The sequence below is a fragment of the Patella vulgata genome, chromosome 6 (assembly GCF_932274485.2).
Source record: "Patella vulgata chromosome 6, xgPatVulg1.2, whole genome shotgun sequence".
NCBI lineage: Eukaryota > Metazoa > Mollusca > Gastropoda > Patellidae > Patella > Patella vulgata.
This window is the reverse complement of record NC_065884.2, coordinates 53,445,639-53,463,478: the sequence shown is the minus strand read 5'-3', so window position 1 is coordinate 53,463,478 and position 17,840 is coordinate 53,445,639. Positions and strand designations below refer to the sequence as shown.

General features: G+C 35.8%; 1 protein-coding gene across 2 annotated transcripts in view; it reads right to left on the bottom strand.

Annotated features, from left to right (window-relative positions):
* Positions 1-13,260, bottom strand: part of LOC130010366 (piwi-like protein 1) — a 35,402-nt gene extending 22,142 nt beyond the window's left edge. Inside the window, exons 1-5 of one of the 2 annotated variants that reach the window (XM_050554299.2) lie at positions 12,942-13,260; positions 8,154-8,282; positions 5,849-6,233; positions 4,809-5,026; positions 4,041-4,165 (exon numbers count right to left, since the gene is read on the bottom strand). In XM_050554299.2, coding sequence (XP_050410256.1) covers positions 4,041-4,165; positions 4,809-5,026; positions 5,849-6,233; positions 8,154-8,261 — 836 coding nt within the window. In that variant the 5' untranslated portion in view covers positions 8,262-8,282; positions 12,942-13,260. The remainder of the gene's footprint in view (positions 1-4,040; positions 4,166-4,808; positions 5,027-5,848; positions 6,234-8,153; positions 8,283-12,941) is intronic. The other variant, XM_056101729.1, reaches the window with a different exon arrangement.
* Between the last annotated feature and the right edge of the window lie 4,580 nt (positions 13,261-17,840).

Sequence of the window (17,840 nt, the reverse complement as noted above, 5' to 3'; positions counted from 1 at the left end):
GTCATGGAAATCTATTATTATATGAATGCATATATATATACATGTACATTATTAATATCTAAAAAAAGCCCATTGATGGCAGACAGCTACCTTAAGTTATGAATAAATGTGTGTTAGAATAAAGTAATAAATGCATTTTTTATTTATTTATATATTATCTACCACAAACATGGAAGTACATGTACTTGTACTTTTTCTACTTTAATATATAATATAATATATCCAAAAATATTAGCACAACTGTAAAGCTGCACAACTTTGTTTCACGGTAAACAATGAAAAGATAACAGGAGTCCCGACACAAATTGATTTCAACACTGGCTTAATAACATTTTAAAGTAAATTTCAAGGTCTTGGGTCTTGGGAGTATTCATAAATAATGTCATTGCATAGAGATGGACATTATCATATATTTATACATATTTACATAGTAAAACTGTGGTTGTTTTAATTGGCTATAATTACCATTGTCTATATATAGTATACAGGTAGATAACAGAAAACATGTACACCTGTGTTAATCTGTTTCATATGGGTACAATTTAGGAACAATGAGTGGAAGATATTCCTGGGATACATTTAAGAAAATTAATGGCCAATTGTTACTTATTGATTATTTTTTAATAAAATGGTTTTCCATTAATTTTCTTTTCGTGATGTCATCGGCTTTCATTTTATAAAAAATATTGTGCACGATATGTCTATTTACAAATAAGGGCCCATTTTCAATATTACAATCCCGTTAATGGTTGTGAACTCTATCCCGTAGATGTGTGCCCTGTCTCCCCGATGTAAAAATTTTGACAACCATTGCAATGCAAGTCAAGACATATATGAAATTTTTTGAGTCACAATATTCATATTGTCGTTGACAATAAAAGTAAAGTTGTAAAATTATATTTGTTATTTGGGGTAATATGGTCCCAACATTTACATCAAAGATCTGGACATTTAGATAATATATTCCACTTAAGATAATATAGTAGTATAGAAACTATATAACAGGAAATACTTTTAAAAGTGGGTTAATTTGACATGACTGTGTGCAACATAGATAATACTGTATGATTAACCAACCATGAATTGTCTACAAGAGCAATCATAGGGATACATGTAAAATTCAAATTGAAAGACATGGGATTGTGTGGTTAAAAGTTCAACAAATGTCTGTTGTTAACATATTTTTAAATTTAGCCTATAGCTAGAGTGATGATACAAATGAATATTAGAAGGAATAACAATAATATAAATTATAAATAAACCATTTTTTTAATAATAATTATGTGTACATATAAACACCAATATCATGCAAATTGTGAATAAAATTTTAAAAAATAAACAAGAAACATACAATTTGTGAACAATGCTCTTCTAAAATATTAGTATACATGCATATTTCTGTCTCTATTAAATTGTGATATTGTAATTATAATAACTTTCTGATCTCGATTCACCTTGTCTTTTTATGTCATTATTAGAGTTATATATTGGTTCATTGCAATTTAGGAACAAATTAATATCATTAGAGCTATAAAGCAGATTTGCGTGTTTACTTGAGAATGATTTGAAGTCAGTATTCAAAGTTCAAAATACAAACAGGTCCTGTAAAACTTTAGGAGTCAAAAATACAACATTGTTGGGTAAAAGGCCAACAAAGAAATATGTGTGTGTGTTTGGGTTTACTCTTTACTGTTACCCAAAAAACTCAAATTTTTAGCCCGAAATCGCAGACCCTAAACCCTTTTTCACAAGTTCCTAGGTCTCTTAAATTTGTTTTGATGTGATGTCTGCAGACAAATTCCAAAGTTCAAAATGTAACAATAATTGGCCATGCAAAAAAAATAATCCGATTATCAGACAATCCTTAGCAAAAATCTGATGCAGGAGGGAGGTTTTTATTTTGTCAAAGGATCGCTACTGGGCTAAATGACTTCTCATTAACATCAGATTTCAAGGCACTACATTTATCTCATTATGTTGTTTATAGAAATGTATGATTATCCAGTATAATTTATGATTTTCAGTAATATTGTCCAGGCTTGTGCACTTGATAAATGAACCTATGTCATATTGCTAGATTCTTTCAAATTTTATTATAGAGCTACTTCCTGTAATGGGGTAAACATCTACTTGCACTAATTAATGAGGCAGTTTTTGTTTCTAAAAATAAAAAGGGTCTGACAGCCCATTTTTGTGATACATGATTATCTGAGAAACTGAATACTTTTTTAATATGGCCTTATGTATAAATGTATTAACTGCAGTGTAAACTAATGGTGTTATCAGTTATTTACCTGTGTTGAATTACCTGGACTGGACATAATTTAAATATAAATACATCATAAATGAAATGAAATGAATTAGGGTTTACCATCCCACTGTTCTGCTCCGACTGGGATAGTGAAGACGGGAATACACCATACAGTGTGCTATGAGGGAAATTTTGCCCGGGCAGTGGCACTATGGCTTACTCTTATATCGAATTCCATTTGCCAAGGGATCTTTTACGAGCATGCCCATGTATACACGGGACCTCAATTTTCATTCCATCCGAACGACTTGACAGCTGTCCTTGTCCACAATATATTGATATTTTAACTTACCAAATTCAACATGCAGTGTTATCTAATATATTTGACATACATGTACATCCTGTCAGTTAAATGATATAATATAATAACAGTTCATATTATAAAAGTTCAGTATTGACCTCAATACAATAATATTTAACAATCTTCACAAACCACTATTCCAAGTGTTTTATTGAATAGAGTCAATCCTTTTCACGCTTTCAACTCCTATCTTTGAAATCAAACTCATTTATGTTAGCTACGCCACAGGGAAACAGACATAATATATAATCTAATTTCTTGTCAAATTAGGTTCATTTGTGAGTGGATATTCTGATTTTTTTAACATGGGAGAAATATATATAATTTTCCGAGGCATATTTTCATAGGCTTACGGGGTTGATGACTGTTAGGGGGACAGAATCCGAAATTTAGGTGGCTGACTTGCATTCCATCAACGAATCAATCATTTTAGTCCACGGGGTTGGGATTGTAGGGAGAAAATTTAGAAAATTTAATTGCAACAAACACATTTTCGTGCTATTCCCACCCGTGAATACAACAACTTCAATGTGGTCCAATATAGCCTACCTTAGGTGGCTGACCTGAATCCCAAACAGCCAAATCAATCGTCGCGGGGTGTGGGTGTGGGGGTCTCACTTCCCGGAAAATTTTTGAAAATTTAACCACTGCTTCAATGTTGTCTAATGGTTTTGTAACCGAAATCCCACTCTATGCCATCCAATCAGACTGTTGCAAATGCATTCACAAATAATACTTGATGCCCGAAAAATGTCGCACAAATTAGAGTGGCTTCAGACGAAATGTCTTAAACCATATTCAATTCAGTATAAACTCCTGGTACTCAATTATTGTACCATCCAAACAATTAGGTACACTTCATTATCAACCTCGCGGCTGCCATTCCTTTTATTGAATACCGAACTTAAAATTTTTTATGGTTTTTCTCAGCCTACGTCGAGTATGGATACATGTGGACATTTAAGTCAAGGGTTCAGTGGAATGATTGCCTCCCCACCCCCTCAAAATTACAGAATTTAGCACGCATGGCATTCTACAAAAGAAAAGAATACAAAATAGGCATTTTGTTTCTGCTCCCTCCAGAAAAATGTGTGTATTTCTGAAGAATAAGATGTTTCTTATATGCCTGTTTTAATAATTATTCTGCCATTTTTATTTGAGATCTGTGTAGTCACACAAGTTCAATAAAGTTGTATAGGATATGTTGTAAAACACTAGGATCCTTAGCCTCAAATATACCACAAATAAGTCATTCATTTTCATAAGGTCAGTGATGGGCTGGTTCTTACTGTCACAAATTTACAGATATGTGATGAGGTCAGAGGGTAGTGAATAGTAAGTAGCAAGTCTACATCAGGGTAAGAGAATGAATGTCACATGCTGAGAAAATCAGCTTGATTCATTGTAGATAATGTAAATGACACTTACTTCCGGTGTATAATATTAACTATCTGAAGAAACTGAGGGCTTGAAGGTGGTAATTCATTTGTCAGTGTTATGGTAATACGAACTTTGGTTTCATCACTTCTTTTCAAACTAAATACCTCGGTTACCTAAAACAGAAATGGAGGGAGAAACGGGGTTGAACATCCACTTGACACAAACCAGGTCATTTTTAGACTAACATATGGCAGAATTTTATTTCAATAATTCACTTGTGCATAAGTGTCTTTATAATTAGCAGTTGGAGGAAACTGAAGGAACAAGAGATAACACAAAAGGCTAGGTTGGCGACCCTACTCCTTGTCACATACAAGTGGGGATTGAAACCACACCACTTGACTCATTGGTGGACCTTAAAGAGAGAGAGAGAGAGATGGGGTTTAACGTCCACTCGACACAAACTAGGTCATTTCGGGACTAACATATGGTTTAATTTTATTTCAATAATTCGCTTGCGCGTAGGGGTCTTTAGCAGTGGGAGGAAACCGGATGACCCGGAGAAAACCCACGAGGTTGGACAGGCGACCCTACTACTTGTCACGTACATGTACAACCGAGGATTCAAAACCACGCCAGTTGACTCAATGACAGGCCTTATGATACAGCGCGCACATGCTAACCATTCGGCCATCCAACCCCCCCGGCGGACCATAAAAAGAGAAATAGCCGGCATAGCTCCATACATTTTACATATTAAATTTTTACAATATTCCGTTTTAGAAAATGCAGAGTAAAGTAAATAGATATTTTTACCTTCTCCGGTAATTTTTTAGGGAGATACAAAATTCCGCCATCAAAAGCTCTCACGGTTCCGAGTAAATCTGAATGTGTATAGAGCAAGCCGCACTTCATACTTTTACTTTCAACAACAGGATTAAAGTCTACTTGATATTGATACAAAGCCAAGAACTGCGCTGTTACTTCTAATTGGAAATAGTTGGCTACCAAGTCAACACCCCGTCCATCTTTACCTAAATGAACATAACAAAAAAAAACGACACACATTAAAGGCCCAGCATGACTAAAGGTTAAGCATAAAGTTTGGGACTACACACAATCAAAAGTACAATCAAATTGATGAATTTTAGAAGTCATGCCATTTTACGTATACACTGGATTCTATTAATGTTTCAAATTGTCCCCTTTATCTATCTTTTTTAAGACAAATATAGTACAGTAACTAATCTTTTTGTGCTATTTTTCATACAAGCCAGCTCATTCTCCATATGAAGAGAGAGAGAGAGAGAGAGAGAGAGAGAGAGAGAGAGGGTTTATGTCACTTGACACAAGCTAGGTCATTTCGGGACTAAAATATGGTTCAATTTTATTTCAATGATTCGATGGGGTCTTTAGCAGTGGGACGACGTTGGCCAAACAACCCTTCTCCTTGTCACGTACAACCGGGGAATCGAAACCAAGCTAGTTGACTCAATGACAGACTTTATGATACAGGATGCACATGCTAACCATTCGGCCATCCAACCCCCTATGACTATAAAACATGTGGGCGAGAGTATATAAGGCATCCATATACTAATGATAATCTAGGCAGCTTTTACACTACTTTACATATAAACAGTGTGCAGTTGACATTTAATTTATGTTACTGGATCATATAAACCATTTATAAATAAATTAACCCCTTTTCTAACAAGGGCTTGTCTTTTCATATAAACAACATATTAAGATAGCCTGCAGGGAGGCAGAGTAAAATAGCTTGGTTTAATATGAACAGTTCAGTTAGCAAGCTCCAATACCAGGGCTAAACCTTAATATATATTAATGTACAGTACCTTGTTTGACCGTGATGTGTTCTGGTTTGGTTTTTAAATCTTGGTAACGGTAATCAGCTCTTTTTCTGGGAGCCTGAGCCACTGGCCTGGCCCCTCTTCCACTACCACCTCTTCCGCCTCTTCCTCCTCCTCGACCACCACCCCTTTCTCCTAATGACATCTGACCCATCTGTTCGACTGGTACTTTAGGTATAGCACCTGTATTTTTCTGACTTGGTTCCCGTGTTCCGCCTCTGTAAGCTGCACGACCCACAGAAGGTTGATGCCCAACAGCACCATCTGATTGATCCCGCTGTTGTCGACCTTCACCACCATATGGTTGCCGTCCTCCACCCCCCGGTCGGCCATCTACACCATGTGGTTGGGACGGATGTTGCTCACGCTGCTAAAATTATATTTTGATAAATTATAACACGTATCTTTTTCTCATCCTTTGATAATCAAATTATTTTGTTTGTTGATTGTGTTACATATAAACTGCAATAATTTCTCTTTTTTGATTTTAAAATCAAATTCAGAATATTAGGGATACAGTTATTTATGGACATCAGTCTTAATGAAAAAGCTAGTTTAATTTTGACACATTTCACAGAAACATATCAGTACTGCTTTTACACAGTTCTACTTTTAATTAACGATGCAGCGGAGGACAAAAATGACAGATCGCCCTGTCCGATACCTTTCCAACTATGAGTAACTGGGAGGCTTTTTCTGAAGGAGTTTATCCTTTCCTCGAACTAGAGGCCTGTACAGTTTTTCGAACATTGAATCGCGATGATTTGGCAGATTCAAATCTCAGTAAAGAACACTGGGTATTTTTACAACGTTTCAATCAAGAAACGCAAAAACAACTCCTTGAAGAATTCAAAAAAGACTTCCCAAGCACCACTTTTCAAAGTATGTGAAATAGTAGCATAATTCTTGGCATAACTCAGGGCAGGGAATGAAAATCTGGACGAGTTCCCAATTTATTTAGCTGTGGTACCCCCATAGCAAAAACTAATAAAAAATTAGCACATACATCCCTATAACCTAATAGTGTTATTTCAAAGCCCTCATTAGTTTATAAAAATTTTCAACAAATGTCAAAAGGGTTTGGAGTCTAGAGTCTATGCAAATATGCATAACCACGACGGCAACTTTCTTAGCCAAACTTTTTTGCACACTTTTTCGAATAATCGACTCCGGTGTTAAAGATCGACTCCTGTCCATTTGTGACATCACATGTGCTCCGGTCCCCACCGACTATATATAGAGGGCAACCGCACATCCTCAATCAAGCCTGAAGAGTTCGAACAGAACAAAACTAGTGGCTTCGTGAGATAAATCTGGAAAGATTTTTGTCTAGTATCATAAAAACAGTAGAAATGACAATCAATATGTTCCCTTTTCATTATCTACATGTATTATGTAACTATTATAGTGAGAACTGTCAGCTCTTTATCTAAATGTTACATAAATGCATGTTTAATATTAAAGCAGCTTAGTCACTAATTCAATATTTTTCATAATATTCGAAATTAAAAACACGAATAAGAATTCGATATTGATCAATTTCAATCAATATTGATGTTGTAATCTTGCCGTGAAACTATATGATCCTAATATCCAATATTTAAGACACAATTAACATTTTATAATAATTAAAAACATATCCTACAACACAATGTAGAAGTAATTAGTAAAGGCTGATTCACCAACGACAAAAGAATAATTTAAACAACTTGTACAATGCATCAAGCAGGCGTAATTGACTGCCATTCAATTTGAACTGTTCGCATATTTCACCGAACATAATTGATTAGAAATTACAATACTGTTTTCAAAAGTTGAATGTAAATCGCTTTACATACATTCATATTACATTAATATGTACCTTTAGAATCATTTTTGTCTATTTCAGGGATCCAAAAAATAAAGCCATACTCCCTTTAATCCCTTTTTCGATTAATCTTTACAAAATTGATCTTGTTGAAATTTATTCATATAACTAATCCTCTATGTAATCATAGAAGGACCTCACATTTTTTTTCTAATCTTTCTGTATCTGATGAAGGTTGACTAAGATCAAAACTTTATCATTAAAAACTATTTTATCAACATAGGCTAGCCTCTGTTCTTCTTGGGTTAGGCCTAGGGGATCATTTATTTATTTGTTCCAGATAAGTTAATAACAGCAGTCTATATGTTGTAACATAATATGTTAAATATCAATATCTTTATTTCAACATCTTTATTGACCTGTTTAATTTTACTAGCAGGCAAATGTAAACAATAGATGTATGAAAATATACTGGTACAGTACCTGTCCCTGGTCACCTGGCCTTCTATCACCTGGTCTATCAACTTCAGCTGGTTGTTGTTGTTGCTGTTGTTGTCGTCCTCTTGCTCTACCCCGTGCACGCCCATCCATGATGAGGTTCAGCAATCAAACCTATTGAAAACAATAAATATTAGCAAAGACAACTCCAATAAAGCTATGTATTGGATTCACGATTGTTTCATTATTTGTTGACAGCATGTGTTTTACACGTCTAATGTAGTACTTGACGTTGTGTTATCTTCCTTGATCAAAGTTACAACAACAGTTCAGGTTCTATTTTTTTATACCATTTTTCATTGTAGCAATTTTAGAAGCAAATGTAAGTCACAAATCTTCCTCGCTGTCTATAAAAAAATATACGGCTTCAGTGATGGCTGCTATGACAGGCAGCGTGAGTTCTGCTGAATTCTGATTCTGCACCCTCTTTTAGACAGGGGGGGGGGGGGGAATTCATTACCTTATTTGCAATTGGTCCACCAAATATATTTCACAACTATTAGTACAGTTTTATAAACAAAAGAGAATTTGATGGATATTTTGACAATAGAAAGGATGTACATGTAGGACTGGTAATGTTTATCTAATTTAACTCAAATTTATGTAACAAGTTATCACTCATTTTAGTTTGCCTACGTGGAGTGTGGTAGCAATAACTGATATAAATATAATGAATGTGGGGACTCTTCGGGACTAAATCTTATGAAATTGTATAGCCACTGGTTGCAAAATTTCTTAAGTGTCAAGGACATAAAATGTATGCAGAGACAATATTATTACACAAATAGCACTGATAGGCTGAGCATTATGTTACTTGTAGTGTAGAGTTCACTCACTCAATAAGAGAATTATTATTAATGTTATTATAACATGAAGTATACTTGAATATAAAGCTCTGCTCTGATGTGAAAACTCATATATATAGTAAAAGTTTTCACATCAGAGCAGAGCTTTATATTCAAGTATATATACTTCATGTTATAATTTCATAAATTATACTTTTATCTTTTCGGCTAAAACCCAGTACGTGTCCAATTTTCCGTTTTTTTTATGTTATATACAGTTTGGAAACAACTTACAGTCCATTTCTCGTATTCAACATTTGTATTAATAACCTCTACTATGACCACACAAATTTTAAGTCAGTATATAATTATCTTCCTTGTTGAGTTACAGCAATAAACATGTCCCAAGAATAGTCATTTTTTTGTGTTATGCTGTCTTACATTTACTTCAATAAATTGTATTTTGAAACTCAATAATCTTCTGTCTCTTTTTTGGATAAATGCATGCTTATAAAGCATTTCCTATAATAAATTTGGGTAGTTGAAACATACAAATAGACAGTGTATTAAAGAGGTTATGTCTAAATTACAAAAACATGTGTTTCTGTCAAATTTTCATGTGCATGAAAAACACTGAAAAAATGCAATATAAATGTGATCTTCAGTAATATTATACTTTTAAATGTACCCGTATGTGCAATTTTAAAATCTAAAATGTTTTTTTATTCATTTTTATTTGAAGTTGATTTTGCGTCCGTAAACATAAAGTGACCATACAGTGACCCATACTTAAAAATTTGTAACAGCTGCTGAAGCGAAAATTTATAAATTGTAATGACCAAAATATTGAACTATTAATACTTAGAATTAATTGCAAGGCAATTTATTTTTTCACCCTGATGAGACACTTTGGTCACAAATACTGTGTTTAGGCCGTTTTGTGTATAAAATCTGCATGTTATGAACTAGATAAGAAATCTCATATCTCTCAACCCTCCATGTTTCGAGATAAGAGATGGGGCTATATACTTTCAACTGGCAAAGCCCCAACACCAATCACATCGGGCTTCAAATAAGCAAAATTTACAATTTTTTCTTCAAACAACAATTGATTATGGTTATTTATAACATTTCTGCCACATCCAACTACAATTAGGCAGAATATCCTACCTGACATGGGTACAATTCCCCTTAACAGATTGCTTTCTCCGACATTTTAAAATTGACTTCTTTAACAAATAAAGGCCTTATCGGAGTTGCACAGGAGTAATACACCTTATTTATGAATGTCCATATCAATTTTGATACAAAAAACAATGCTTGATTTACTTTGTCAATATTTGCTGATAAATGAAAGTTGTTTCAGTAGATTGGGCTGCGTATGTGTAATAAGTTCTAATAGTATAAAACTAACTTGTTTTTTTAAGATGTTACATGCATTAATAAAGAAATTATTAAAGTTTGCCAGGTGAAACTAAAGGCACCAAACTGTAGCTAAAACAAGCACATCAGTATATCAGTATATCGAGCAATTTTTCTTATTGTATAATATATGTTTGCTTATTCTCCTATGTTGTATGGTGACTTATTGTATGCCAGGTTTATTTCCGTTCATGCTGGTTCGATGGATTTCGAGAAATTTTTTTGGAGATATGTTATTAAAGAAATGATTTTGGAGAAATGTTTTGCATGATTTGTATTTGGAGATTTTTATTTAGAAATTTATTGTTCCAGATTTGTTTTTCGTTGTATTTCTCTGATGAAATGTAAATGTAGGCTAATTTTTGATTTTCTAAAATAAATTTTATCTTTATATTAAAATACAATTTAAATATATTTTACAAATCTGATATGACCAATGTCTGATTTGTAAAACAAATATCGATTTTAAGATACAAATGTTAATTTTAGTGTACAAATGTTGAAATATGACAACAAATAAAAAAAATAAGACTGAAGGCCTATGAATTAAGAAATAAGGACTAAGAACACTGAATAGAGAGCTGTTTGGTCTTTCATAGGTGTTAGCACACAGTGGGACAGTCAGTCGTTGTTGTTTGTATTTCAGGAGAGCCAAAAAAAGCTCCCCCCAGTCAACAAATTGAAAAAAATCTCTCCCCTAAAAAAGCTCTCCCAGTTTTGATAAAAAGAGTGATTTAGAAATTAAGGAGAATGATCTGATATTAAGGAGAGTGATTAGTTGTGTGTCTGGGAAATGGTTCTGAAAATCAAAAACTGCATGTAATGGGGGCATTCCTGGTTTCATAAATGATAACAAACCCCCAATGACTTTTTAAAGGAGAGCGATTTTCGATTTTAAGGGGAGGGGAATAAACCTCCCCTCGGTTGACATTCAGGTGAGTGGCAGGCACTCGAGAGTGATTGCTCGCCTTAAAAAAACAATGACGGGACAGTTTGATGTCATGCCCCATTGGGTGTTGAACATAAATGTCTCAAATGCAGGCCTTCCCCACTGTCCCGGCCACTCTAACCCATCAATTTTATAACTCTGTTGTCACTTGCTAGGTCCCCTGTAGTGCATCCGGGGGGAGACTGGTGTTTATAACACAATGAACTTGTTCGGCCAATGAAGTCCTAAATTGAACACAGTATATCCAGTTGAGTGAGCAAACGTCCAACCCACTGAAATGAAATTTGAGGTACGGTACATCATATGTGAATTCTATCTCAAAAAAGTCTTCAACACAAATTATCCAAATTTGGGGGTTTTATCCATGTTGCAGACCCCATATCAAAACAAATAAGTTATGTAGCCCAAAATTAAAAATTCCAATAGATAGTTTATAATGGCCGGAACAATATTTCCTGAAAATTTGATGCCAATATCTGCAATAGTCACTTTTTTTGCATAGATTTTAAAAAATAGTGTATACTGACATCTGGGGTCTTAAAAGTGCAATAACTTTTTTATTTGAAATTTTTCGGGGGTTTCTTAAATGCTAGTAAATATTCAGTTTTAGTCAGATTCAAAAATATAAAAAAGCTACATCTTCATACAGTCACGCTTTTTTGTTTCGCCATGGACCTTATAATACACTTAGAAGATAAACACGTCTTGGGTCCTAATGATCTTAAGACATGTCTATATTGATAAGTTTGTAAATAGTATTGTACGATGGCTCAATAGGCCATTAATATTTCGATATTGAACCCTTTCTATAGAAATAAATATATAATTGGCAAAAGTTATACAATCGTAATGTGCTCAACAACCCTTGTTTTACTTATGAATATTAATCTCCCCAGGAAAAAGTTCCAAAATCATTTAATTGGTTAACATCAAATTGGTCAATGTCAAAGTATGAGTAAAATAATGTAAGATATTTTATACCCTGGCTTAGACAAGCTGCTGTAGATATTACATCTAATTAATAAGCTTATTATTACATTATGTAATATTTGAATCAAATTTTTTTTATTATATTAAATTGTTATTAAATTTGTTTGTTTCTATGTTTAATTTGATTAGTTATTCTTATTCTCCTATTCAAATCTCATAGAATCTGATTCCAATTAACTCATCTAGCTTTTTTTTTTACATTCTAAATATAGAGCAGAGTAATATGACACTCTTACAATACACCATCTGAATAGTCTTAGATAATAATTGGGCCACAATTTATTGTCTTTGGGAGGTTGATGACAGGATTCTCTACAACAAATCTTTGAGGTCACATTCCCAAACTTGAAGAAATCTGGCTGATTACTTGAAGAAATCTGGCTGATTTCTAGTTGGTCTTAATTAAGACTGTATTGCACACTAATTAACATCCCTCTAAATGCCAAACAGGACGTATTTATCGACATTGTAACATAAACATGCTATTTTAGTTAGCCCCCAACCAATAACTAAACTAGCCCGTACCCTATACTGTCTTCATATTTCAGTTGCCAATTTAATACTCCGATTAAAATGTATCTAACGAAGTACTGACAGTTGGAATTCAATTTATAATAACTAACTCACCATCCAATATTGTAGTAATTGCAGATCAAACACAATCATGTTGTAACAGAAATTCAACGTTCAGGGTAAGTAGGTCGACTCGGCGTGGCGCTATTCGCCGCGGATCTATGGCGTCACTGTAGGGGATTTCCCTAATTCCCGTATTTCTTTTAAAATTTTAGTTACTTGCGGTCATTCCGGTCAATATCGTGTATATATTCACTAAAACCTGACAGAAAAAGTAAATCTTAACACTGCTCTTCTATTCTAGACCAAAATGTCCATTGCCACGCAAAAGGCGAAAAAGATGAAACAGATCACATCATAGGACTAATCTTAATACAATAGCCTACATTCAGGGGAGACAATATACCAGTTTTGTTGGAGGCAGACCACCATTAATTTTCCATATCTCGGAACAAATTGTAGTGCCGGCTATTTTTAGATATATAATTTTCTCCCTCCTTTCCTGCCATTTTACATGCTTTTCTGTATTGACCTTTTGGTGTAGAATTGATGAAGAGGCATTGAATTTCTATTTTCTACTTGGTTTGGTATCAGATTGAGACTTTTCAGGCGGAAGAATACAAGGAGTAAAGAGGCTTTGTTTTGTTTTTGCACTAACACGGACATGAAATTCTGACCCCAGTCTGCTATGAATTTCAGTGAATTGAAATTTTGGTGGTCAACCTCACATTAATTTAGTTCTCTGATGATCCCATGATGTCATATACTTGCTGTGCTGTAAAGCGAAGTTCTCAACGAAATTTAGGGAATTATGGGCTACAGCATGTAGAACACCACTGATTTAACATTGCAGGTGTAGACAAGTAAAGTTGAATCTAACGAAGTGGAGTCAATGGAGAAATTAATGGTGGTCTGCCTCCTGTTCCATCAGGTAACAGATCACCAATGGTTTCCACATTGACTTTAATGTTAATTCTCGTCTGTTAGACCGGTTCTAACGTTTTCCCCAAACTGTTGTTAGGTGGAACGCTTTCTACCACAGATGGAGCAACACGTGGCAACCACTTGCTCAAAAGCACATATGATTACGACGTTCATCATGGAAAACTTGAGAAACACAAACTAGAAGTAATGATAAGTGAAGTCAAACATGCAATTTTCTGCCAACCCCTTAACTCTTGTATCCCCCTGCCTCAAAATCATGAATATTCACCAAAACATGGCAGAAAATGTATATTCGAACCCTTTCTTCAATTCTACATCAAAAGGTCAACGAAAATCACCATGTAAAAGGGGGGGGGGGGGACTAAAAATAGTTTTGGCATGACGTCGTAAAAATAATTGGTGAGCTGTATCCTATAATGTCGGGGTTAAACTTCAGGTGAGCTGTGTCCATCGGTAACGACAACAAAATTAGTTCCCATATCTCGATTATTCTGACAAAAATGAAATGAAATGAAATGGGGTTTAACGTCCTACTTTTCTGCTCCGAACTGGGAGCCGATGGGGCCCTTTTCATTGGACGCAATACGACACCAATGACCAACTTGCCAATATCAGTATGGGCGCCCCATAAAGCCGAGTGACATTGGTTGGGCGCCAAGACGAGATTGGCGGGGCTCCAAACTATTGTTACTTGTTTTTATGAGCACCTCGCCAATCGTGTCGTTTTAATGAATCACACGATTAACACCACAACTTGACTGATGGGGAGCCTAAAACGGCGTGATCTGTGGGGTTTTTTTTATCCCGGAGGGACGCCCTTAATGACATGATTGGTGGGTCGCCCAGGCCCGTAACTAGGAGGTCGGGGGGCGCATGGGGGGACTCCTGCAAAAAGTCCCCCCCCCGTGAAAAAAATGTCGACCATATAGATATACATTGTCCGTCGATTTTACAGCACCCTGAGAATACTTCACGCTCCGCCCCCCCCCACCCGCACGTTGCTCTGAGATAGTTACGGCCCTGAGGTCGCCTTATAATGACTATATGATTGTCGGGCCGCACATAATGCAAACTGCCGAGTGAGATTGGTTGGGCGCCCACAACTTGATCAACGGGGCGCCCAAACCGGCATGATTGGCGGGGTGCCTCATTCCGGAGGGGCGCCCATAATGCCGAAATCATGGGTGCCCAACCAAGAAACCGACTGCATACTGACTTCCGAATAAAGCTACCATAAGAAAGCCAACTGGAGGTTCTAGGAAATTGTCCAGATCTAATTCACGATGGCAGTGACTCCAGTGAGATTTATTCAGACCCGCAACAAGCGTGATAATCTTCAAAATTCAAACAAGTCGCACTCTAACCCGATTCCGAACTTTTCGTTTTTCTCATAAAATTTAATAGGTAAGCTTAAGTTGTATTCCTTCCTTCAAATTTGTATAATGTTTATATCAAAATATCATAAAACCTCAATATCGTAAATTCAGCCTCAAAATTGAAATTTTTTGTCATTTTCATAGTTCCTCTCCTCTGGTGCAAACGCTGTTTTCCAAAATTATCCGTGGGGAGAGCACCCTAGACCGGAGGGCGGGGGCGTCCACGGTGCCGTTCGCCGTGGACCTCCAGACCAAGTGTAGATACATCGGCGCCCCCAGAATCCCCATCGGCGCCACCTGATGCTCTTAATTATCTCGTGGGAACGAATTAGTATCTCGTTTGAACGAGATGATTAATTCGTTCAAACGAGGACACTTACTCGTTCAAACGAGATAATTAATTCGTTCAAACGAGATACGGATCAAACGTATAGTAAGTATCTCTGTGTTAAAATGATATTTGGAATGTGTAAATCGCTATAATTCTTTGGCACCTAGAAATGGACACAAATGGGCCACAAGGCCTATAATCAACTCTCCCGACCATCGGGTGGTTGTGATGGATTAAAAAAACGCGAGGTTTAAAAACTTAACGATAAACTGAATGTTTTTTGCTATGATGATAAACGCTTCAATCAAACAGCCATAACTTCGCTCAGAAGAAAGTAATTTGAATAAAAATTTTAATATACCCATTTTTCATTATCTAATTTTGAACTACTGTGGCAAGAATGACCGGCCCTTTATCTAAATCTGACTTGATACATTTTTAATGCCATTGTATCAAACTAGCTAGTATCACCAGCCAAAACCAACAACACTAAAAGATACTTGATGTAATATCGTTAAGCGATAGTCTCTCTTCCTGGCTCTGTTTATTAAACTGTCCCTTTCTGAAACACCCGAGGCCCTAGAACATCATAGATAACTCCATTAAGGGGGTTAGTGGCACTGAGTATGTCAATGAGTTAAGTGACGTGGTTTCGATTTTCCGTAACTACGTGACAAGGAGTAGGGTTGCCTATCCAACCTCGTGGATTTTCTTCCCACAGCTAAAGATCCATACGCACAAGCGAATTATTGAAATAAAAAAATTAAGCATGCGTTAGCCCCGAAATTGCCGAGTACCCAAACTTTGGTTGAATGCCTTTTCGTACAAAAGATGTGACAACGTGTTACATCTTATCATCGGTCGATTAGGCATATGGTCATCGCATGAGCCAATCTGATTAAACACAGATCCTATTTCGTTTCGTTTTTTTATAGTTCACAATTCCGTTTTGCCTGTCTTTACTACACTAGGATCTGGAAGAGTTGTTATATAACGTGCGTTCTAGTTGAAGTGGGGGATTAGCCAATGAAACGGTCTGCTACGGCGAGTCTTTGGCGTTTGATGCACGGAACAGTGGGTAAACCACTAGAAACGTCAACGCTGATTGATTCATCAATGCCTGACGTCATAGGGTCAAAACCCGCTCATGCCACCCCTGACGCAAACTTCCAATACGACCGACCAGATCTTCATGTGTAGGCCATCGAACATATAAAATAAAACGAAACGAAATATAGATCCGTTTCTCAATAAAATAAAACCAAGTATGAACAATTCAAACCATTCGACAAAATTCGAAGTCCTAAAAAAAACGGTATAGGCAAAACAGTGGTAACAGGTGTCCGGAAGAGTAAGCTTAGCCTGCCTGGCGCCACACCCGCCAAACCATTAGACGAAATCTTGGTAAAATAGCGTAATTAGCCAATGGACTATGCGTATGCAAAAAGCACCTGATGAACAGTGTAAACAGATGTAGTAGACATAATCAGGAAGATGGTATAGGCGTCAATTAAATATATCTAGAATAATAGCAGAAAGAGACATGTTATATTTACTAATCAAGTCAATATGCCATAAAACTTTTTAAAGGTTTTTGTAAGTTTAGTTGGCAAGTATCCCTGTAGTTGAAGCTTAGTTAGATGACAAATGCCTCGATCTACTTAAAAAAATCAGAATAAAAGTAATTACAAACTCCCGCGTATCGAACTAGATGAGACACATACACTCCCATATTCCTGAAGCAATGACCCGAGAAATCCCTCTCTGGCCATTGCTGGATTGGCTTCTGATACTTGCGCTTTTGAGGGAGTGTGTGTTTTCTTCCCGTTCAATCAAATCTATCCAAAAGCATAGCAACATGACAGCCCTTCTTTTAATCAGGGGTCTACCCTAAAACTTTGGACAGTGATTTAAGGTATTAATAACGGTGAAAGTGTTGTTCGTCTCAAAACAATATTGTTTACATTATATTCACAGAGTAAAAATCGTGTTGACAGTTTGTCACACAATTAGTTTTTCTGCAATATTCTGCTATGCACTGGTTAATTGGGAATAATAAAATCGTGAGTCATGGTCCAATTTGGAGCTCTGTTTGGTATTGTTACGCAGTTAGCTATTGTAATCGGACTGTTGACCAGTCATAATTTAGAATGTCTAAATGTCTGACTAATCGTTTATTTGTTTTTGCGAGTGCCTGTATATAATCGGCTTCGTAAGAATATAGAAACAAATCAGCAAGCAAAGGTGCACAGTTGGTGCCCATGGGGATACCTACCACTTACTGATACATGGATATTATTA